This window comes from Sparus aurata, chromosome 9, assembly GCF_900880675.1.
Source record: "Sparus aurata chromosome 9, fSpaAur1.1, whole genome shotgun sequence".
Lineage (NCBI taxonomy): Eukaryota > Metazoa > Chordata > Actinopteri > Spariformes > Sparidae > Sparus > Sparus aurata.
Genome location: NC_044195.1, coordinates 21,672,855 through 21,699,152, shown reverse-complemented (window position 1 = coordinate 21,699,152; position 26,298 = coordinate 21,672,855). Strand labels below are relative to the sequence as shown.

The 26,298-nt window shown below is 41.6% G+C and overlaps 1 protein-coding gene across 4 annotated transcripts in view; it reads right to left on the bottom strand.

Annotated features, from left to right (window-relative positions):
• The window catches only part of LOC115588075 (disco-interacting protein 2 homolog A), a 103,478-nt gene that overhangs the window by 54,667 nt on the left and 22,513 nt on the right, over positions 1-26,298 (bottom strand). Inside the window, exon 1 of one of the 4 annotated variants that reach the window (XM_030428381.1) lies at positions 30-132. The exons of the other annotated variants lie outside the window; for them this stretch is intronic. Within the exon in view, the coding sequence (XP_030284241.1) occupies positions 30-54 (25 nt within the window). The 5' untranslated portion in view covers positions 55-132. Of the gene's footprint in view, positions 1-29; positions 133-26,298 lie in introns of those variants that run through there. 4 annotated transcript variants of the gene reach the window in all.

Below are 26,298 nucleotides of genomic sequence, written 5' to 3'. Positions count from 1 at the left end.
CAACGCTACCGACTATGTCTACAACCTACTTGGCAGAGGCAGCACTTCCAGCATGTGGAGAGAAAGCCTACGTCCCTGGTGTTTGAGATACGACTGGGACAGTGTCCCATCTGAAGCTCCCAGTTCCCTGCTCACTTCTGGACGGTCTCAGAGGATGTTGAGAGATTTATTGTCTTCTTCTCTGCTTGGTTATTACCATATGAATGACTGTGTTTTCACCAGCCTGACACAGGCTTAGCCATTATGCTCTTTGCATATATACACACATAAACACCTTTGCTTTACAGAGGGACAACAAGGTTGGAGAGAGCCGGTGTACAAACAGACAAAACAGTGAAACATATACACATGGGCAGCGTGAAAATCCAATTAAAGAGTTCACACACAAATAAACTTTACAGATGCAGGCTTTCGCCCCCAACTGAGCGTTTGTGTATGCATATCTATATGTCCGGGGCCAGGGCTAACTAGCTCTGCTGCAAGTCTAACAAGCCATACAGCAAAGTCTTTTGTTCTTCGCCTGTGATTCATGATCGAGGCTTTGGAGGGGAGCCCAGCGTCAGTGTGTGATTACATGAAAGCGCCTGCGGTGTTTATCCTACGCACGACATATCATGGGCCGATTATTTCTTATCATCACTGCAAATGTGAAACCATATGTTTCCATACATACACAGATCTTTGCAGAGAGCAAAGCAGGGTTATCGAGGTGAGAGGATCAACACAGCATGAGAGCAGGTCAACAGAATGAGCAGGTGGAAACACAATGCAAAACAAATGTCAAACACAACTATGTAGCTTACACCTGCAATGCAGAAGCAAACCGAGCAACAATGATATCAGATATCTGCAACATGTCACCTTTCCTCCAAAGGCTGGCTTGCTTTGATCCTTCTTATCTCTTTACAAACTTGAATCTAAGAAGGTTTTATTCATAAAGCTACATCACATTTGAAGCACACTGAGTGCTTCAACATTAGTTCAACATTACATTAAATTAATCTACAGATTTCACTGTGTTTGAACATTGTGTTTGGGATAATGTAAACACAAAACTTAGCAAAGTATATAGCATTTTAATGCCTTAGTCTTACATATAATATCTTTAAATGTCAGTGTTATACAAATTGCTGTGTTTTCATTATCTGTTAAATACCTTAAGTCACATTAAGTCAGTTTTAGTGCTGCATCAATCTCTGGCCTCTATAAAATATCTGAGAATATAGAACGGTCTGCAAAGTGATGTCAAAAGATGCTTTACACATTACACACTACATCTTCAGTAGGCACAGTCGCCCCTCTCCTCTATCCCCACTGATTGTTCATGTCAAACAATAAAACATCAGATACAGCAAAATATTTATGTTTTCTGCTTGTTTGATCTCTTAGCTTAATACACTTTCTCCAGGTCTCAAGTGAGTGCGCTGCTGAGTTACAGACAGGCCTTGGACAAAGTTAATGCTTTTTGACTTGATTTATGTGTCAATTTCGTTTCAGAAAGTTTGGCAAAAATGGGGCGAAAGAAAGGTCATAATCTGTGCTGGCATTCACATCTGCTATTGAAACAAACAGATTGAAGACACGACATTAGTCTCCTGAAGGGCATAGGCGAAACCCTTGTGACACACAGACACTGGAAATAACTCTTGTTCCAGAACTATCTCTGTAGATGTATTCAAATTGCTTGTTATGACTAGCACCATAAATCCCAACGATACTACATTTGCAAAGACATGAAAGAAAAAGGAAAGCAGCAAGTCCTTACGATAAATCCCAATTTTTGATACATTCATGAATTAAATGATTCATTAGAGCAGTGTTGGAGGTATTCATGACATGGATTACATTTAGATGGCTTGTGGTCTCTTACTATTTTTTGCTCACAAACACAGATGCAATAACTGGTCCAGAACAATTCAACAAACAGTGAACAGGCCAATCTCCCCAGGCTCTGGACAGGATGACCACAAGCCTCACCTCCTGTCAAACACCATCTGTTTCTCTCTTTCCATTTCCCTTTCTCTCTACATCACAAACCCACCGTTCCAATGCCTGAAAATACACAGTTGACTAAGTAACCAGGGGTCTCTATAAGTACATGCAAAGTATGTTATCGACCTGTTTCCCTGTTTCCGAAAAGGCTTTGAAAACGTTGTATTTAACACATTCTTTTAGCTACTGTGTGATCTACATGAGCATATCAACAGCATAAAAATGTAAATCTACCATCACTTTCTCTTCCAAGTTCCATGGTTACTCTTTATCCTCTTACACCCCCCATTGTTTCCTTTCCCTCTGTTCTGTCCTTCTCCTCTGGTCCTTTTTGTTTCATTATCATTCACCATCAATGCAGTGGAGATCATAAACCAAAGAGAGTTTCCAGGAAGAAATAAAGACACAAGACCGGGGTGCTAATAACGTAAAATTTATCATCTAAATTAAAACAGATCCATTTCCACAACATGCTTTCATTGTCATGCATGCGTGTGTTTCCTTATCTAGAATTCAGTAGCGTGGCGCTTTCACTTTCTCCGCCACACAACCAGCTCAACTGTGCTCCTCTGGCTGCACCCAAGCAATTAAATGGAGCAGTGATAGGGCTCTCAAGGCCAGACATAAAACCTTTAAAATTTTAACTCCACAGCTCAAGACTGCCCCAGCCCTTGTTAACAAGTCCAGGGCTGGATGGAACATCTGGTCGCCCTCAGACAAGATATTTATTACTTGAGGAGAAGAACAAAACTTGCTACACACGCACATACTGACACCAGCTGAGTTGAGTTTACTGACAACAGTCGATTTTGAAGATGCACTAATCCATTTGGCTACAGATTTGATTCTGATTGTGATACCTGAGTAAGACATCTCACTTCTTTCTCATCTCTGTTAAGAGTTGCAAATTCACATTCACAGCATCAATCTAACAGTGGTTACTTTTTTCATAGCTTTAACTTCGGTCTCTCTTTAAAACTCAGCTCAGACTGAGCGATGACCACAGAGATGGATGGAAAAGTACTAACAAGCATGGCTTATGTTAGCGTGTCCACCTGGTTGATGTTTTGTCTCCATTCAGCCGATCGGAGCTGGCGCTGATAAACATCACTGACAGCTGCAGTCATTTGACATGAGAGTAAATGCCAATTGTACTAATTCACATTACCCTCATTCCCGACTTCTTCTTGTTAATCGAGAGTCCTATACACAAGTTCAAAAGTTACATAAAAATGTTTTAAAAATAGTACCATGGCAAACTGACAATCAGTTAATCAGACTATGGATTTTGGATCAGTAAGTGGTCCTCATGAACATATCCGCACCTGATCCCAAATGTGACAGAAGTGGATTGTGTAGTAGTTGGTCGTTTTTGTAACAATTTCACTAGACAGATGTGGCTTACTATTTTGGGGGATTTTCACTTTGATGACATTGTAAAGGATGGAAAGAGTGTGTGTGTGTGTGTGTGTGTGTGTGTGTGTGTGTGTGTGTGTGTGTGTGTGTGTGTATCCATATGTGTGAGTGAGAGAGACAGAGCAAGAAAGGGAGAGCTCATTAAAGTCAGTCTCATCTGAGATCCACCCCCTCCACCACACACATACACACACAGGTCACCCTGCAGTGATAAACCCACGAAAACAGCACAAACATTTTAACTCAAACACACACGAAGTACATATGCCACACACATACATCAATGGCAAGGAAACGTTTAAACTTGTATATATACAAATAAATGCCGTTTCACCTAAACACACACACCACACACACACACACACACACACACACACACAAACACAGCAGCGAGCAGTACATTAACGAGAGCTGAGGTAGGATGAGAGAGTCCAGCTGGAGCACATGTGCACATCTCCTGTTCTAATGAGTCCATTAGTCAGTGGCACAGCAGCCACAACTGCTACTGCACACACACACAAACACACGCACATATTTTTTAAACTATTAACAAGATAAGGCGTCCTCTGCCCCTGAGCTACAGTCAACATGACACTTTCATTTTGCGCTGATGAAATGATGCGCCACACTGCTGGGTAACAGTTGGAATAGCGCTCCTGTCAAACAGGCTTATCGTGTTTCACGATAGTATCTCGTCCAACCATCGGAGTGCGTGCTGACAGTGACGAAGTGGTGGGCTTTTGTCTGATCTGTCCAACAGAGGGTGCTAGAGCGATGTGCTCCCACAACCATCACTCCTCTGACCTCCTCTTTATGTCCTTCATCTTATCTAGCCTTGAGCTCCTCTTCCTCTCCTCTTCCTTCTTCCTCCTCAGTCTCTGTGCACACAGCCACATGGGACTATTTATATCTATATTGACATCCTGAGCTACTGAGTTGATCTAACAAAAGTTTAAGGCTGTCCGCTCACTTTAAATAATGAATAATTTTTCAATTACCGGAGTATAAGCCTGGAAACTCTCATGGATAACAGCCCATTACATGACTATTTCAGACTATTAACCGCATAATTCAGCTTTTGCTTGGGGTGGCTCCAGGCTCTGTGTGAGACGTACTGTACAGAGATCCCGATGCTGTCATGTATGGATTGACAGATTGAGCTCCAGCACAGAGGTAAAAGCTGGCTTCAGAGTTTGTTTGTATGCATGATAAGTGGCAGCACTTAGCCTGTCCCTTATCTATCACAGTGGTTGTGTGTGTGCGTGTGTGTGTGCGTGTGTGTGTGCGTGTGTGTGCGTGTTTTCTAATGAGTGTGCTCTTAATGAGGCTGGGCTCTGTGTGATCAGCTCTCTTCAACAAAGGGCAAGCTATAAAAAAGCAATCACTTTACTGAAGCGGCGCAAGCAAAGAGCTACTCTTACACAAAGTACGAAGCTCTTCATGACCCGCTCAGGCATGCTGCACCGAGCACACATCATCTTTTCCATATGGGTTTGTGTTTACACGTGTGTTTACAGCTGGGCTGCACGGTGAGTGCTGAAATGATGATCTCTATTACTTTAGGGGATATAATCTATTAATCTGTTGGTAATCTGCTGCAGAAAGAAAACATACATCTGTTAAAGCTGCACAAGCATCTCAATTCGTCGCAGTGATATTAGAGAATGCAAATAATGTTTTAAAAGGTGCACTTTGTAGTTTTGGGGATTCATTTTAATCAGAAGAGATGGATGTTTTCATGCTTGAACATAATAAATAAACCAGCTGTCTTCATTGTCATGACTGAATAAACCAAATAAACAAAGTGACCTTTAAGGACAACACAATTTCATCCTGTCGTCTTCAAACATAGACGACATATTTGGCGGACCCTGCCACCTTCTTTCACTCTGAGAAGAGTTGTTTATTTAGTTAAGGAGAAGATAAATATTTCTGAGTTTAAATCATTCTCCAAAACTACATAATGCCCCTTTAAAGTGTGTTTTTGGATCTTTTTTTTTTTTTTTTTTTTAGTTACTATAGTAGATTTCACAAAAATACATTGTTGAGAAATCATAAGAAAACCTGGACCTGCACCACAAACTAATCAGTTGTTCCTTGGACGCTGGCCTGTTTCTAAAAGAAGTTTTATTACATTTGTTAAGTAGATTTTGTTTTTCGCTTTAATATTCTCCTCCTCTTGACAAACAGACTAACAAACAGAAGTGACACAATTTCACAGTATGGGAAACACAACAATACTCTCTTATTGTTATTGCAATTGTGCACAACTTAGTTCGATAACTAAGACTCTGTATTTCTATAGTTTTGATAGTGACAGTATGAGCCCAGCATTGCTTGTATCATTAATAATGATACACCTTTGAACTGCTACAGATCTCAAAGGCAGTTAAGCACTTCACTAAAAAATAGCCCTGTCCCTTTATGCATGGCCCGAGTGCTGAGCGTGCAGATGTGGGCCACTGCAGAGGACAGAGAGAGGGAGGAAAGGAGGGATGCAAGGGTGAGTGACAGATGTCTGCTCTTTACTGTACCTATGAGAGAGCGATGCCAGCCTGTGACCTACCCTCAAAGGGATTTGCAATGCTAATGCAAGTACACAGCTCTCTTCTGGCTGAACTAATCTGTGCAGCACACTGGACGTTTACCTTCTACACTCTGTTTCAAGGTCAACACTGACTGAACAGAGACAAGAGCGTACTGTAGGGGTGTGTGTGATGGGTGTGTGTGTGAGTCAACCTGTGCATATTTCTATGTGTTTACTACATACTGCACACGTGTGTGTCTTTTGGTCATATAGCACTGTGTCCTCTGTACTGTCTTAGTAGAGCAGAGCGAAGTGTGCAGCTCTGACTTGACATGAGCCCCATCACGTCACTGGTGAGTCATCAACAGATAAACCAGCTGTAAACAACTGCATAAAAAGGCATTAAAAAAGGTACTGCCCTTTGATCCACAGAAAAATTGATATTGCAGATTTTGCCTCCTTTCTCAAAACTTTACGCACGAAAAAAGGATTCTTAATTTCAGGATGTTCTACATATGCTTTCTTTCACTACTCCGCTTCACACTCAGTAAGGGGGACTAGGTACAGCAGACTACACACTGTAAAATGGGAAAATGTGTGATGATGTGTCAGAAATTGGGAGAAATACAGGAGAATTGTGATCCCAGGAGGAAACCGGAAGAGGAAAATCAGGAGGGATGGCACGTAGGGCTGGGCGATTAATCGAATTTTGATAGCGATTTCGATTTTGGCTTCTCACGATCATGAAAACAATGTAATCGAAGAAAAACGATTAATGTGCCGCCGCGCGTCGTGTATGCAAATTACTGCGCTGTGAACGCACCTGTGTCGCCTGCAGCTGCAGCAGTGAGTGTGTAGATCAATTGTGGAATGAGCGATTGACAACATGGCAGAAAAGCAGCCTGAGCCTTTAGTTGAAAAGAAAGGTAGGACAACTTCGGTCATTTGGAGACATTTTGGCTTCAAATCGTCGGACGTGGGGCAGAAGGAGATTGTTTGCAAAGTCTGTCACACCGTCGTGTCTGCACCCCGGGGCAACACGGCAAATGTATTTAACCATAAAGTGGTCTCTGACAAAGTATTGAAGGAGCAAAAGACCCAAAAAAGTGCAAGAGCACCAACTTCAGCCACAGCCACCGCCACCGCAACACAGTCCTCCATTGACGACACTCTTTACAATGCCGCTCCATATCCCACCGGCTCCCGGCGACAGCGAGAGATAACGGAGGCTGTGACATTCATGCTAGCTAAGGACATGTGCCCTATCAGTACAGTTAGCAACCCAGGCTTCAAGACACTGGTCAACACTTTGGACAAGCGGTACGTGTTGCCATCACGCAAACATACAAATATTATTATCATTTACTTTTTTACTTGTTACTAATCTATCTGGTTGTTTTTCTAAAAGTTATATTTAAAGTTGAGTATTGGTGGCTCAATAAATACTTTTTTTGAAATCAGTGAATAATTGTGTTTATTAATCGTGATTTCAATATCAATCAAAATAATCGTGATTATTATTTTTTACCATAATCGCTCAGCCCTAATGGCACGTATGTTGAGCCCTCTACCATCGTAACATTGTGAATTAAAAGGCTTCCTCATCAGAGAAGGCAATAAAGCAGTGTGTCCTCTAAGAGTTGCCATTGTGACACATGTGAGCTTGTTGTCCCCGCTGCTGATGTACTTACTGACCCCTAAACCTGTCACATCACCATACTGGCGCTGAACTGTTCCTACTCTTCATGCGCTACATTACATTACATTACATTTTGAGAACGCATTAGTTTCTGAGGGCAAGCATCACTGACACTCAAAACAGATACAGTATATGTGAGGAAGCCATCATGTATACACAAATGTGTTTTTAAAAGTGAGTATATCTTTGGCCAAATGGTTTCTTTCAATCATGCTGTCGTTATTTGTGCAAATGTTTTCTTAGCTCAGCTTCCTCGGTTAACTTTTTTTCAAACTTCAGAGGCTGAACACAATTAAGTTATGGACATTTGGTGGTGAGATGAAGGCCTTTTTAATCCGGCACAGCCAGGTATTTATGCCGGATGCTGGGATGTGACAATTGCTCAGCCTGCTCCCTTCGCTTGTGACCGGGGACAGATTTGATGCTTGGGGGAGCCAGTTGATGGAAGCCATCAGAGAGAAACTGGGAAGCAGGAGGGGCTATGTTGGTGAGTTGTTCAGCAAATCATACCTTACGGCAAATATGAGTTGTCACACCACCTCAAATTCAAACAAACAAAAAAAAAAGTAACTCAGTTCAAATTTCAATTCATACTAGTACTAACTTTCATGTATCAGTATGCAACTATTTTTAAAGAACACAGATTTTAGTTGAATCTCCAATTCAAGCTTTACTTTGAAGGAGCTGAATTCAAAAGAGCACATATGTAAAAAGCAGCCTATTTTAACTTCAAAACTTTCTCTCCCTTTCCTACATTTGTGCAAAGCCTGACAGAGCAGCAGAACAGGAATTTGATAATAGAGGCATGTCACTGTAAAGCCCCGTGGTTAAGCCTGCTATACAATCCCAAACTGAAGGGAGATATTATGTGGTACAAAGTTCAGCTATTAAAATAGATCCCATACAGTGCTTCTCAGGGCTGCCTGCCTTGTATATATTTTGCGCTTTGACAACTGGCTTCATGGTGTTTCCTGGAAAATAGGAAGCTCCTCTCAAAATAGTTGTGAGGATGGAAAAAGAAAAAAAGAAACCTTAGTCATTCTAGATTATGGCCTTGTTGTTGGTCCCCAGAAATAGCATTCCCTCATGCTGCCTAGTTTACATTTCACCACCATTTGTCCATACATTCCACCAAGTATGACATAATTCCTTATACGGGCCTTTACTGTTTCCACACTCACTGCGCCAGATAAGATGCAGTGTTTCCACGCTTTCTGGATCCTCCCCTGAGGGTACCTGGCCTTGGCATGAAGCCCGCCTGCCTGCCCGCCCCTGTAAATGACTGCTACAGTACAAGAGGGGGGAGGCATGCCTTTTGATGTCTCTGGGCTGGTGGGATACACATGAGGAGAGGTAGAGGGTGAGAAAAGGAGGCGCGGGATGGATAAGAAGCACTGAGAGACAGAGGACGAAGAAAGACAGAGAAAAAGCAGTAAAGGGGAAAGATATTGATTGAACAATGGAGAGAAGAGTGAGAATACAAATAAAGGAAGAGAGGGATACAAGAGGTAGACAGGAAGAAGAGGAGGGGGCTATGTACTTTGAAGTTATGAGCCGAGCAAAGACCTGCCTCCCTGGAGGAACGCCGGGGGGGGGGGGTTTGAGCCCGCAATCGTAAAGAGTGGACGGTTGGAGGAAAGGAAAAGGTGATGAATCATGATGAGCTGGAGAGTGGTCCTCTTCCAGTCTCCATATTTCTGTTTCTGTGCTACATGTTTTATCTGTTAAACGACACAAAACAGGGACTTGAAGCATAACTTTCTTCTTTCTGCACCCAGACTGCTTTTTAGTTTCTTCCTTCCCAGACTTTTTGGCAGCATGCGAGCCTCTGTCTGACTAAGCTAGGCCAGCAGAGTGGTGATTTAAAGCTTTCAGCATTTGCAGCACCAGTCCAGAGCGCCCTGCTGTCCCAAGATTGTCCGTCCCAAGCAAAGGTCACCATGGTGACAGCAGCAGTGCTCTCCAGGGTCGTCTGACACGGGGAGTGAATGCACTGAATTAGATTGATTGTTCGACTTTTAAGCTGAAAGAGTAAGTCCAAATTAACCGAAACTGGAGCACATAGACATGGTTTCTCCTAAATTTACTTGACTGTGCATCACTGAACTCCAACACAAACAAATTTATCCCTGAAAAGGAAGGAAAACAACCCATGAACGCTCAAAAGCTTTGCTAATCAGATCCAATATACATCATTTTTCTGTTTATCCACTCAGCATGTATTTGGGTTTCTTTCATCCAAATGCTGATATAATGAATTAATTTTAAAATAAGCTACTATGGCTCTGATGCAGCCACCTGTCTGACTGAGAGTAAAAAGTACGTTTGCCTCCAAAATGTGTGCAAAAGGAAGAATGAAGCAGCAGAAAACAGAAATACTGGAGTTGTAAATTTTACCTTGTTACAATCACTTGTTGTCCTAAATTTGACACCATGACTTTAATTTTTACTGTTTTATTCCAAATATCAATTATCAGTCTCCTTGATTACCAACAACCTGTGTTGGCGCTGTAAAATAGGAACTCTGTCTGTAGGATCATGTGCTTTATCCTTTCAACAAAGGGCATAAAGATAAAATAAACAGACCCAGTTTGAGCCCTGACAGATGGAGTAGTGGAAAATGACAGACCTTAAGGGTGGAACAAGTAAAGAAAAGAGCAGTTTATAGGAATGGAGAGACCACTTTATCTTTCCTTCACACTCTGTGGCCTCCCTTACAGTTGCCAGGCACTTCCTGTTCCATTGTGCAGAACACTGGCTGTACGTACAGGAAGTGGGCTCTTTGTTTCCTCCCTCCTTCCTGTTGGTGTCGTGCACGGTGAAGAGAGGGGAATGTGTGTGGATATGGGTGAGAGGGACAACACACGCTGCTGTTTGCGAGTAACCAGGAAGGAACTCATGGAGACCTTTGCACTTGAGCGCAAACACGAATAGAGTGTGGGAGGACGCAGATGCAGCGACACCAGATACTTAATATACAGACATTTAACACAGCCGCACGCCACGCATTAAAGCTCGTCTGATTAGACACCTGATCCTCACTGATTAATTGATCAGCTTCATGACTCATCGGGGAGTGGAATAAATCATCAATGGCAGGCTCTCGGCTGCAACATATGTCACGTCAGCCAACTCTATTTACCGCTCTTTATTGATTTGCGCCTACACAATGGCCTCTGGAAATGTGGCACTCTTTTTTACTTGACTTATCCCATCCATCCTCCATTTAATTTACCCTGCATGGCTGATAGCCAAGAGAAGAGGGAATTTATCCTCTATGGAAATGACTAAAAGCAACATATATGGCCCCAAATCTTTCAGTTTGTTATTTAGGACACAGTAGCAACACGCTACAACACTCGGATCAGAAGAAACCTACTTCTGTCTTCACTAAGGGTAAATGAGGCTACCAGAGATGCTGCTCATAATGAGCCAAAGATATGAGTCTGTGGTCTGTCACGTATACACGTAACAGGATTTCCTTTAAGGATGTTTTAAATGGAAAACAATTATTTTAAGTCTCTTCACACTTCGATGTGCAGTTTACACATCTTTAAATCTATCAACAATCAGCCAAGTGAGAACTTGTTTAAACCGACAGGCCTTAATGCAAATATGTCACATCTGTAATGAAAAATGCTTGTGCTTTTAAATCGAGCTGTGCTTTCGATGTACTTTTCCCCATGCTTGTCTTCACCACTGCAATGACCTACTTTCATTTTAATTCTTAGATGCTTTGCTCAACTGTGTGGAGTGCAACTTAAAACTCTAGCAGTTTTGTTTTTTTCATATCAATTCAAATTTGCATTACATTTTCCTGACATAAGCCTGCAGTGATTTTTTTTAAATGAAATAAAAGGTCAACATGTTGCCAACACCAACACCCGTGAAACTAGTTCCACTAGACAGACGGGTCAGAGGAGCAGGAAACACAGAGATGAGGACAGTGAGGGGAAAAGGGAGCAGGGAGGCAGGCGGGAGACCGGCTGTCGGAAAGATTGATTTAAAGAGAGCAGAGTAACGACAGCCCGGCATCATCCAATCAGACCCTTGTTTCGCAAGGCTGGCAGAGCGGTCTAGTGACCCAGTGACTCCAAACCAGCTGCAGATTGTATCAGTAAACTGGACGAGTAAGACACCTATTGTTATTGTATTTTAGTGCTTCCTCTATTTAATATGAATATTAATATGCAGAAATTATGATGAATTATTATGATAAATATTATGAATTATTTCTCAATAGCTTCCATGTCATGTGGCTCACTGACTTCTGAAATGCTCAGGATGTTAACATATTTTCAAACAGCAATGTCAGCTTCTACACTATTTTGTCTCATGTCTTAGATTCTGATTCTGAAATCCTGAAAATGATTTTCTTTTCAAAAATCTCATGAGTAGGTGAGATTTAAAGGGTCATTTTTCAAAAAATTTTCCGGGGGGGCATGCCCCCAGACCCCCCTAGTGTTGCTAGGTTATCAACTCAGAGCACAGCTGCTATAAAAAAAATTAGGGGAAACACTGTTCTAAGAATTTTGGACATGTGTGGTTTATAATACAAGGCAAGAAATTATGACAAATAAATCGCACACCTGGCGAAGGAACCTTGTTACTTGGGCCGATACACCGATGAAAAAAATCTCCCTATTTTTCACAACCCAATGTTGGCAAGTATGCCTGCATGTATATGTTTCCTGCGGATCGGATCGGATTTTGCGTTCTGCGCAAGCGCGAGATTTTTCCCCGGGGCCGTGAGCCGGAAGTAGACGGGCGGCGGCGGCGGCTTTCCTCCGAAATCACGGCAAGAAAGAGCACCAGAGTGCACCTAGTTTGTGTAATTATCATGTACACCATATACAAAGTGTACAAAGATGTAGCTTCGTCTCACTCTTCGTACGCCATCTTTCTTGAATGCCGAGGCAGCTGGTGACGTAAAGAGGTCAGCCGGAGGTGCGCCGTTAACACTAGTTGAAATGGGCACAGCGCCACCTAGCGTACCGGGGTATGACATGCTTTCGGCCAGTAATTCGATTTTCTCACTGGCATGTATACTCGGATAATTGCAGTTGTCCGACTGAGCAGCATAGTCGAACTATGGCTGTAATCTGACTAAGCTGTGCATGTAAACGCACTGACAGTTTCATCTATCATGCCAGACAACACTGATAAATTGGATTTTCAATACACACACTGCACATTTCCGCAATTGTTCGCCATCGTAGTTTAGCGTGTTAGCAAGATATTGTTTTCTAATGAGTTGCTGAGGTTGATGGAAATGTCAGTAGTTTGGACTAACATTAATGTTGGCATATAGTTTTCACTGATTACCATTCAATTATCAAACATTCAGTTGTTATATTTCACTCTTAGGCAGTGTTGTCTTGATACTGGAATTTCTAAACCTCAATGCAATACCTTGAAAAATATCTACAGTTGTTTCCATTTCAGATACCACAGGAAAACATTGGCAAATCAAGGATATAACATGACAACAAGCTACTTTGCTTGGTTATTAGAGAACAGCAGATTTATTCGTAATGAACACCGAATATCAGATGTTTCTAGAAAAATTAATTTGTTTCTGTCTTTACATGCATATTGAATCTGTTTCATATATTCAGAATCAGAATGTATAGATATATTGACGTTTCTGATGACACAACTCTGAACCGTACAAGCTGATCTCATCGTGGCACTAGAGGAAGCGTGATGACCAAAGTCACGAGGACTCATTCTCTCGGGAACATGAAGGGTCGTACAAAATGTCATTAGATCCATCCTAAAGTTGTTGATATTTCACTTAACTAACCAGCAGACAAAGCTGTGCTGCAACGCTGGCAAATAAAAATACTCTCATGATATTCAGCTACTACAAGCTGTGTTTATGTTGCTGCTGACATAATTTTGTCAAACAGGGATCTGTGCATTTGTTTCACATTTGGACATAATTTTGGTGATTGTGGAGTATTGAAACGTAAAACCAATATAACTTTTACATGCGCAGTATGTTACTAAAACAACCACCATTGCGTTGACTCAGGTAGAATGTGGTAATGTTTTAAATTCAACATTTAGGATAATATGAACACACAACTCAAGAAAATTTCCAGCAAAGGTCTGATCGTTTTTTTAGACATTTAGATGGTAAAATTTTAAATGACATCTTTAACTGACACATGTTCAGTCAACCAAGCCACCATGAAGCCGTGTATACTGTTTAGCTCACCTCCACCCATTGTGCCCTTGTGTCCCATCTCTTCACCCCATACCTGACGGTGTGACACACGTCCAGTACTGTTAAGTCCTCCCTCAAAGCAAATAGTTAAAGAGAGCAAAACAAACAAGACAGACCTCTTATCCCCTCTCTTATCCCCCATTGTGTCCACTTGAATGATGATGTTTGTCCTCACATGAGGTACTGCACACATGTAGGCCCTGGAGTGTGTCTACTGTGTGTGTGTTTCTGTCCAGATCAAACACTGATCTGGAGGCCAGATGACCTCGTACATATGTTTAAGTCAGTGTGTGTGTCTTTATTGTGACCTGAGGCACACAGGAGGATGATGAGGATCTGTGGATTAGACTACGGAGGCGACAGCTGGGCCCTCGACTACTGGCCATCTCAACCTTTCATGGAAGTTTAATGGAGTGTGATAATAACAGCAACTAATCCAAGAGGGTGATGAGAGGTCAAGAGACCATAATTGACTCGGGGTCAACGCAAGAAGAGAAGAAAGGACGACAGAGCGTGTGTGTGTGTGTGTGTGTGTGTGTGTGTGTGACCTGAAAAACACCCCACATAAAGGAATAATGACAAGCTTTTTGCACAAACAATAGCTCACCAGGAGATGACACTGATCTGCAACTGAATCAGATTTAAAAATAGGAAATTACCCCTGCAGCAGCACACACACAACCACACAATGACAGACAACTCTCAAAATAAGTTTACAGAGAAGAGGGAGATAAGAGAGGTGAGATACAACACGATAAGGACAGAGTGCTAGTTGTACAGGTATCTGTCTGCTCTTTGATGATATGGGAGTCTTTTCCCACAGGGGTGATCCCCTCTGACAGACAGGACCGACATGGAAAACAAACAACTGCCTCCCCTCCCCTCTCTCGCTCTCCTTGTGAGCTTATTTTAACCCTCCATTACCCCTTTTCCTTCTCTGTCTTTCATTGTCTCCCCCCTCCTCCTTCTCTTGTGTCTAAAGGTTGACATACAGCTAGGATGTCTAAACACCAATTTTGAGTTGCTGTCTGTCCTTTGAGTCAAACTGGAGGGTAGTCAGAGAACAATTTGTCAGTTAATCAAAAGTATATTAACAGTTTCTGATAAACTATTAAATGATTAATAGGTTTTCATCAGAAATATTTTCACCATTTCATAAAATTTAAAAAACAAACACTTTGGAGTTTTTGTCAATAGTCTTTGCAGGTAAGAGATTATTAACCTTTTTTTAATTTTACAGAAGAAACCATTGAATTTAATTTAATTATTTGAAGATGACTAACAGGAATATAACTGTAAAGTTATAAAGATTAAATAAAAGTAATCTTATTGATGTTTGTTTTTCTGTGATACCTGGATAACATTACTGACTACACTTTTTAACAGGTAAATGATTAAAGTAACCCACCCAACCCTGACAATAAATCAATGGAAAATAGAAGCTTTTTGCAACATGCTGATACATTTTACTTTAACTGTAAAATCACAGCACACGCTGTTCATCCCTGGTTAAAAATCTATGGACTCTGTGAATGGACAATTCAGGGAGTGGGAGTTAATCAACCGTTGCTAAAAAGAGGAAATCCTCCTGTTTCCCAGCTGCCACCTGTCACTCCACCTGACACCTGCCCCACTGGCTATGTCTCTTAGTCAGACACACACACACTGCAGAGATATGTCTTCCCAGATGACACTAAACACACGGTGGGAAACGTAAACAAACCGGTTAATACACAAGCACACACAGGTAAACCTGAATGCCTGTTTGCACACGTTATTTACGGGGCGACACCTTAATATAACAGGCAGACGAAGCAGCAGAATGTGAGATGAACACCACAGAGGAGCACTGAGACCAGTGCGCTTTCATTCATGAAAGGCGTATTACGTGAGACTTTTTCAGTTGCTGTTTGTAAACACGGCAGTCGTGTGTAGTAAGCGATTCTGGGGAGAGTTAGTTTGTCAACAGGATTACAAAAAAAATTCCAAACAGATTTCCACTAAACTTGGACAGAGGATGGGTCTTGGTTAAGATAAGACCCCATAGGGCTTATGAGATAGGGTGTTTGACGCCATTTTCATTAATTTCTTAGGTAATAATGTGTGGATCTTCATGAATAAAATCAGGCGTATTTAGTTAGCAGTATCTATGAATGACTACAATTTGATGTTGATGCTATTTCAGTTTGAGTAGGAGTAAAAAAGATGATAATTCAGGAAGATCTTGCAAAGTATAACACAGCTTTTATGCAAATAACTACCCCAAAGGGAGGGACATCTGGTTATGGTAAAGAGGCAACATTTGAATTCACTACAGATGTTTACAGAAGAGGACATAAAGGACACAGATAGGGCAAACTCCAAAACTATAGCAAATTGAATTCAGTCTTAGAGAACAGCAGAAATAAATACCTTATGTCTTAAATCTGTCTTAAAGTTGGGTTTTTTTTTAAACAGATAACAGAAAGTAAATCTCTTATTTTTCTCTTACTTTGACCTCTAAAAGATATTGATGCACATCCTCAACTCTTAACTAAGAGGACAATCCCTGTTTCACCCCGTGGCCACATCTGCACAGAGCTCTACACTAATGGCAGACTGCATTAACACACACACACACACACACACACACAAATGTAAGAGACCCTAATCCTTTGTTACATGCTTGGATTCAGTTCCAAAACACATCCTGAACTGATCCTAATGTGGACCTATGACTCACAAACCATTTCCCCCTTCTTCTAAAAGCACACAAAAAATGTATGTGTGTCCGTGTTTTATACTGCTTGAGTGCTGTTTTTACAAACCCCCACCTCACAGCCATCCATTGAATCCAGATATCACCGTGGCTTGTGTTTGTTTTTGTGAACCCAGCTGTGTGTTTGTTCTGCAGTCCTGGTATCTCCACTCCTAGCGGAGACTGAAACCAGGTAAGTGAGTTTACAGCAAACTGCTGTCAAATCAATCCTCACTTTAACTCCAGCATCGTTATTTCATGTGCCGGTGGGCAAAAAGCCTCCACACACATGAAAGCATGCTCTTCGCCTCCACGCAGATCCATACAAACACATGCAGAAACATGGAAACATTCATGTACTGACACACAGGCACGCAAAGATTCTGCTCTCACACCACATGTACCCAATAAAAACCGTAACACAGACGTAAGTGCTCATGACAAGTTCGACATACAATATCTTAATCCTAAATACTAATCCACCTAGATTCTCATGATATGCAGACATAACCTAAATAGCGAGCGGCTTACCTCTCAGATCCCTATTAAAACCTGAGTTGTCACCACTCAGCTGGTATTATCTCCTCTGCAGCACACTGTCCAGGTCTAATGAGCGACATGGATAAGACAGATCCATTGTGCTGGAAGGATTACTATTGTAAACATGCGCTCTCTGACTCAGGACACGGTCTGGCAGCTTCACTGACAGACTTGATTATTTCATCTGTCTATCCAAAACTGCAACTGTCCAGGTTGTTTAATAAAGCGTGTTATTGTTAAAGTTGGGTACCATTTACATTTGAGCCGATACAGAAAGCAGTAATGGTACCTATAATTTGAAAGTGGTATCCAACGGCTCCTTTTTTCTATAAGCTGTAATCAGAAAAATGTAATTTCAGTTGTAAAAATAAGTCACCAAATACGACCGGCATTGCTTCTAAGGAGGAAGCTGTTTATAGACCTAGATGCAGCTGGAGAATCTGTTTTTACTCAAGCTGGATACCTGGACTAACATAATGTAATATCTGCAGTATTGGACTAAATTAGAAGTTCAAATATATAAATAACTGTGAAAATTGGCATTAATGACATGAATAAGAGGGCAGCAATACACCATTGCAGCCAGATCCAGAGAAGAAGAAGAAGAAACATGGCATTTTTGTTATGTTGTTATCCATCACACTGTAATATTTCTCCATAAATAGTTCACCTACTACTGCTTTCACACTAAGGCTTCAGACATATTAAAAGTTCTCACATGCTGTTTTAGCATTCTAAAGAACTTGCTGGTAAGGAATTTTGAACACAGCCTGTGGCTGAGTTTTGGCTAATACTATTAAAAATGCTGAGATGGCATCAACCATGACAGTGAAAAAAGCACAGTAAACTCCAACAACAACTTCTCTATCTAAGTACAGTAATTAAATAAAGATGTTGATGAAGCGGTTCATGCCTTGGGTTCACCTCTACTTAAACTAGTGTAGCTCTGGCTGTAGGCATGCTCACCTCAGCTGGCATTCAGGGGAACAGATTTGGTGAAGTTTTCAGCTTTTAGCTACATTTAATGTTTGACCAGGTGTTTCCTCGGGTTAGATGTGATGCCCTGGTCAGCTTAGTAATATGCTTTATAAATAACTAGTGCCTTGCCCATGGGAAGTATGTATTCCTATAGAAAAGTGGGAGGTTAAGTAGCTTTTTCATGGATGGCCAAATGAGGCTGTGTTTGAAGGTGGGACGTCAGGGATATTTAGGTTTGTTGTGAAATTCAATATTCCAGGGTATAATTGGCTGTTTTTGACTATTTTTGATTTTGCCATTATATTTTACCTTAAAAACTATTTACCTTGCCTTGCTTTTCAGCACAACCTCACATGTGTGACTGTACAGTTATTTTTTTCATTTTGACATACTGTATTAACACAATGGACCTAAAATCACAAATAAACATAAAATCCGAGTAGGAAAAAGTTAGATTTTTTACTGTGAAAACCACAAATATATTTAACAAACCATTTTTATTACTTATAATGCAAACATGACAACGTGAGAGAAGCCTGTTTTGACCGTTTCTTCCTGCACCAAATGCGCAGCAAACGTGACGGCAATGTTCGCAAAAAAGAGTGGCAGACATTATTTATCATAAGTCCGGTTTTACTTGGCCTATCAACAGGATTTAAAAACTGGTATATGGTAAGTATAGTTGAAAGCCGCACCAACACATACTTCGGAACTGAGACTCACAGAGGCTGCGTCTTGCTGCTACGTCATCTTAAACTGATCGCGTGATTTGGACGCACCGGCGCGTTCGTCAACTCAGGTGGGGCGCGGGGGTGGGCTCTGCAGTGACTGGCTCTGGTGCACACGTGGCTATGGAGGCTATGGTTGACCATGCTAATGCAAATAATTTATTAACGGTATCTTTGTAGTCCAAACAAAGCTGATGTTGCATAACCTTAAACCGCGCAGCAGCCATGTTGAAAATCTCAGGTCAGTCTGATCCTGATCTGCAGAGATATTTGAGGCACACACACACACACACACACACACACACACACACACACACACACACACACACACACAAACAGACACACACAGACACACACACACACAGATTTCTTGCTTTTATAGAGAGATGCAGCAAGTGTTGCATTGACTCACTGTGATATGTTGCAGGGGTGAATTTGCGGGCCAGGTATCCTAACAAATATTCCGATACTGGTACCGATACTTTGACTCGGACATAATAATTTTTTTTATTACCAATTTTATGAAATCTGTTTTCACAAAATTAAACATTACACATAATTACTGTCTCACTTACACTAATGAGATTAACTCTTTAGGCATCTAAACTTTGTATTGAATAACAAGATAATTTTCGATACTCAATAGCCAGTTGCTGAAGTTCGATCCAGCCAAAGTGATATCTTGTTCTCTTTCTTTCTCTTTATAACTATAGAATATAACATGTCTTAGTAGTATAAACACAAATGCTGATTCAGGTCACAGAGGTGCTCTATGTGCTAGCCAAATGAAACCCCAGAAATGAGACAGAGGAGGAGGTATTACTATAAATTATCAGTTAAACATCTCGCTGAGGCAGCCTGAGCTCTTTGGATTATTTCCTTATATGGACCAATGGACTGGTGATGCAGCGATACAGTAGGTCTGCTGTAGGTAGAAAGAAACTGTAGCGCCTTTCATCGAGTACAACAGGAAGTCTGAGTTGAATAGGGCTGGAAAGAAAGCAGGGAGGACAGGAGGCAGGAAGACAGGAGTGGAGGGTGTAAAAGGGCGGAAGGAAAAGAGAAAGAGAAGTGAGTGTAGACACACAACTATGAAAAGAACGAAAATAAAAGGTTGGGAGACAGATGCTGGAAGGTGAGAGGAAAAAAAGGATGACAAATGAAAGCAGAGCTACACTAGATAAACACACACTGACAGGAGACACAACAAAGGAGAGTGAGGTAAGTATGTGTGTGTGCATACAGGCCTCCAACAGGAAACAAGGGACACAAGTCATGGCCGGTCTACCTCTATCAGCTCAGACTACACACACTAACAGCCACTCCCTACCCCACACACAAAGACTAAATACGTGGACACTTGACTGCACGTGCATACCAGACACAAACAAAACAAAGCAACTGCCACTGACAAAACTCCTGTTTACATCACAAAACACAGACTCTGCTCTGAAATACAAACGCCTGTTTGTTTTCACCAACGGACATTAAGATTTCAGCGTTAAAGCAGCTGCACGATCATAAAACTGAGAGGGGCAAATACTGCACCGGCAACACCGGTATCAAGCTGTTCACTCTTGACCTTGAAAACAGCAACTGAGGAAATAATCTGACCAAAAAGATCCATTTTGATCATTTGATAATATCGCCTGATATTTAATAGAAGATTAGAATAGAAGTTTTTTTATTGTTGTTTCCAAGGTAACAAATGAGGAGTAAAGAGTTCGTAATCCATTTTGATTTTGAACCAACATGGATGTTGCCGTTAAAGTGCCAAAAGAAAAAGATGGATTAAATCAATGTGATATTATGTGATGGCTTCTTGCATGCCATTTAACGCGGTTTACTCCATTTGTGTGCAAAATGCCTTAACACTCTGCACAGTTCAGTCAGTGGAGACTGAATTGCCTGAAATTAGTCGCAAAAAAGCAAAAACTCATTGTGACAAGTTGCAAGATAACTTCCAACATTGGAAGGTGACCACCAATTTTGTGATACCAGTCTTGTAAACTCAATCAGAAGATCATGCGAAAGCTCGTGAACAACTTCTACCTTGTGGCTGCAGCCAATCCTTTGTTTCACTATTTTATTAGATCTCTATCAATCACCTTTGTTTTCTCCTTGAGAGTTGCCCATCCACTTACTTCATGCTGGGACCGTTGTTAACCTGTGTCAGTATATAACAGTTGTTTCTGCTGTTTTACGCTGACCTTGTGAAAGTAATTCCCCTTAGGAAGAACGACTGAATCATTTTCTCTGACCTCGGATACCTCCAATACAAACTACACTCACAAAGCCTTTTTGTTCCTTCCTTCTTTCATTATCTGTTGGCTACAAATAATTCATTGTGACCATGTATGGTGAGAAAGGTTCCTCACAAAAAAAAAAAACACTACATCATTGGATAGTTTTGCAAATCAGTCATCTGGTTGCCATATCATGTGGTGCTATGCTGCTAGGCGAGATGCTAGCTGAGGTCACAGATGACTTCAGGGTAAAGGCAGGCTGGAGGTCTGACTTCACACAACAGAGGAGGAAAACTGGGCTTTACTTCTGGTCTTTCTCTCTGTGTCCTTTCTTCCTCTCAGCTTTTCTTCCATTTCTTCATCTTTGCATCTGTCTTCATGCCTATCCTATACATCTTTCTCGGATGATCTCTAAAATAATGAGGGTCTACGTGTCCTGAAGGAAGTTTCTTAGCTTTTGTCTCATCTTTCAGAAGTCCAACCTCCATCCCAACGTCCTCGAGCCACGGGTGAGAAAATGGAAACTGTCTTTTGTTTGGGCTAGGCTATATGACTCATGAAACAACTATGGGAAAGATATAAGGGAGGGAAGACTGTAAGAGACCATAATACAATCACTGTAGTCCTCTCTCGGTCTCCCAAGTAGACGATACAGTAATAGAGTTTTATACTCTTGATCCAAATGAAACCACTGTTCCATTAATCTCTCCCACCAGAATTCAATAACATTAATCCCCAGCAGCTTCTCTCCCTCTCTCTGTTTCAGCCTTGTGCACAGACACACTGATGCCCTACCACACACACACAACACAAGTGATGTCATAAGGCTGCCTGCCAGGTGTGACCTCATTGACCTTTGCTTAATTTGGTGGCGCAGCAAAGCTGCAATAGCTCATCTGTGGCTGCAATGGCCTTTAGTTTAGCAGCTATGAGAGGACTAATGCAGCTTCTAGCTAAGTAGACTAACTGTGTAGGAGATCCATAAAAAGGTCAACCTTAGGCTGCAGCATCTTTTGAAGCTGAGGCTCAAAAGACCCACAGCTCTGCGTGTGTCACATCTGACCTGAGCATGTGGACAGAGCACGCCAGCCAAGGTTGAGGATCTGAATCCAACCTGGAGAGCTGACTCAATAGATCAAAGGTCATATGATAAGTGGCTGCAAGTGCGTACAGGTGCATAGAAGCAAGCAAGTAATCAAGTAATTTAACTTTGATTTGATGCTTTAGAATCATGATTTTAAAAAGGCACAACATATTATGCCGATTTTCAGGTTCACAGTTGTTTTTTGTGTTACCACCACAATAGGTTTACATGCTTTGATTCTCAAAAAACATTAGCTTTTCTCATAATGTCCAGTCCTGCAGTATGGTATTTCTCTCTGTCTTAAACACAGTTTTAGCTCCGTTCTCTTTGAGGTCCCCCTCTTGAATACCCAGTCTGCTCTGATTGGTCAGCTCACACACACCTGAGCCAGGACCATTAACAACAAAAGAGCAGCTGTGCCAAATCAATTCTTACTTATGCTTATGCCAAACTAGCCACTAGGCATAAATTATGTAAATGTATGACATGGTGACATAGTGTGATGTCACAAAAACCCAGAATTATAGGCAGGACTACTCTCTTCTGTGGGAGAGAGGAGCTTCTGCTGGTGTGGACTTTGACCTGCACCCTTATTCATGTTTTGTGTGCCTCCTCTCAGTCTGTGAACAGAGGGCAACAATAGAAAACATGAGTTTGGAAATGGAGTCTTTGTTAACATGAACTAACAACTGGCTTCCACCACAACATTGAAGAGGAAAAGTAGACTATTATATTTGTGTCTGTACACATGCTCATCAGTGCGTGACCTCTTTAATATCCGACTTCGACAAAGGGAAAAGGGTCCAGCATCCAGTAGTCGGAAATACCAGCGTGACGGAGAGCCAGGGTTTGATCAGTCAGCTGATGATGGACACTTCCCTCCTGCAGTCTGCCTGATAACACTGTTTACACTGGTTACCTCACAGCGAACTCCTCATCCAAAAAGACTTAAATGCACTACCAACCACCCGAACAGCTGAAAACCGCACACGTTCCTTAAAATATTCAGTCGCAGTGCAGCCTGGGTTCATTTCAGTGCAATAACTCAAAGGACAGTGGCGCTGAATTTCAATGGGTTTAATAAGGTGTTTTTCTTTACATGCACTTTGACAACAAATATTTCAATGAGGTGCAATGTAACTAAGCGATGTTTTTGTTTTGGCGTCTGGACTGTTCATTTTTTGAATGAAAACTTTATGACAACCAGACAATAATATTTCAGCCCTGAGTCCCATACTCTAGGAGATGATGCTCCAGCAGCACCTACTGCATCAGGTTCATGAGGTGAATATTCATTACTTCACACAGATCACAGGCGAGTGTCAAAATGTACACTGCATGATATATAGGCCTGGGCGGTAAAGTGATAGCTATAAACCCATCAGCCACACTGACCAGTGATTCAGTGCTCAACATTGACCATCTTGTTACAATGCAATGTTTTCCTGGGAAACTTTGCGTCTTGGCCTTCATGTCAATAACACTTGAAACATACCACCCACCCAAACACTGATGTAAACCACATAAACAATCTCCCAGCAACAGCACTCTTCAATGGCAGTGGCCCCCCAGTAGGACAATGTTCCCTGCAACACCACAAAACCTGGTCAGGGATGACCTGAGGAACATGATCAAGAGCCTAAGGCACTGATCTGATCCCTAAATTCCTCGGATCCCAATCTGACAAGTCTGATTGGGGCCCCAACCCACAGGACCCCAAGGATCCACTGCCAATGTCCCAATGCCAGACACCACTTAACACCTCCAGAAAACTTGTGGCTCTGCCTCAATGTGTCAGAGCTGTTTTGGCAACACAATATAAAGCAGGTAATTCTAATGGTGTGACTTATTGGTGTATGTGACCTTAAGTGTGTCAACTGACTGACAAAAAGTTGCTTTGAAAACACAAAACGAAAAGTGCCGGTCCACAGCAAGCGAGCTGACCAACTGATGGGCAGTTGGTCTGTGCCAGGGTAGTGATGCAAGGGGTAAGCCAATACACCTTACCTTTAGCCTGACAGCTGAACACTCATCTCGAGAGATACATATATGCACAGGAGTTAGTTCCCCAAGTACTAGGATTGAGTTCCCACAAAATTGACAAAGACCAAGATCAACTGAAAGTAAACAGTTTATCATGAAACATTTTTTCAGCTTTATCACAAAGCCCTTCCAGCCTTCTTACATTTAACATCTACAGAAGTAGACTTGAAGGATCAAGAGAGATTCTTTAGTCAGAGTCAGGGGTACAGATCCATTGATGCCTTTACCTCTGCCTGCTACTTCAATATCACGATAGCAACACCATCATTATAAAAGAGATCCACACATTGACTCATCAGCTCCTCAAAAGGACCTTGCTACATATTGAAGGACAATGAGGACAGGAGCGCAGTGATTCTTTGAAGGATGATGTTAACTTCACCACTCCCCTCTGAAGGCAAGCTGCCCAGTTCCTGGAGAGACACAGGGGAGGAAGGGAGGAAGTGTGTGACTGACTGTGGCGCTTGCTGACCCGTGACTGTGCTTTGCTTGCAGACGCTAACGCAACACACATTCCAGTCTGCAATCACAGGACACACATCATTCACTTTCAAAATTGCCTGAGCAGGCACATATATATGTTCTCACACACACACACACACGCACACACACACACACACACACACACACACACACAACACACACACACACACACACACACACACACACACACACACACACACACACACACACACACACATAAACTCCAAATAGCTCACTAGCAGCATGGTTGTAGTAAGCAGGCAAAGAAGAAAATGTGTATCCCAGCTAGGGATGCTTGACTGCTCAGTTACACATCCCAGCGCTGATATAAAGCCACTTGTGAAGGTCTTATCTGAAGACAGGAAGCACACAAATGGCATGAATGGCCAGAGAACAAGAGTGAAAGTGGAGATTCAGAGGTCCCCTGTGACCTGGAGGCTCATTACAGTAAGAGGTTAACCAATGTTGTGGGACAAACAGTGCTGTGCAATGAGAAACATTAATGCTATGTTAAGTTTTACTTTAAGGGGAGTTTGCAAGTTGGCACTTTTCTCAGATGCTGCATTTATGTCGATTCCTGTGCAACTACACAACACCTAAGTCCATCTATCCAACTAGGAATGTAACGATACATCTATCTGGAACGATACAGTGATTTAATGATTATCTTACACCATCAGTGCAAAGGGAAAACATTGATCAATATCATAATCTTTAGGTTACACCTTTATTTTAAAATCCCTATTAAATTTCAGAGCACGTCTAGGTCACCTTTTATACTTTTTTCAAAAGTTCTTGTTGTTCAGACATGTTTTATGTGTGTTAGTGAAGTCAGTTTAATGTAAACTTTACTACAGTTAGCCTGTTAGTTACAATTACTTATGGTCAAAGGCAGAAAAGAAAGTGGAGGCAGCTTCCTCTGTAGCCAGTTGGGTTCAATGGGCATATGATATCATCTTGAATCAATCACAGGCCCCTGAATTAATTCAAATTGAAATCTTATTTTGGCAGACTTTGTGATACCCGCAAATATTGTATCATTGTCCAACGAATCAATATAATTTCCTATTGTGATAACACTGGTGATTTACTCCCTACACCCAACCCTTATCTGTACCAACTTATCCAGAGCAAATTGGTGGGGAACTGAAGGCACTGAGCAGAAAGCCATAAAGCCAGAAGTTTACATCCTGAATAGGTCAGAGAATTGGTTAGCCGAGTAAGTGCTACCAACAAGTCTGTCAATACACATTGTTAATTGACTTCAGCTCAATGCAGAATCTATAGAGCTTTACAGTGACCGCCCAGCTCTTGAATGGTGTCAGTTTTCAGAATTGAATTTCCCATTTGTCCACTCCAGTTTCAAGGCTGGAACCAAGCGAGTCAACAACAAGTGAATTGTGATCATAATACCAAAGTCCTTCTAGGCAGATTTTGACCCTTGGAAGCCATCTTGTCAAAGCCCCCAGGCAGTAGACATGGCCCTGATCTAAATTAATAGGTAGAGAGCCATAACTTTCAATTTCAATGGTCTCCGGGACATAACAATGGCATGCATTGAATCACAAGTTAAATCCAATTGAAAAAAAAAAC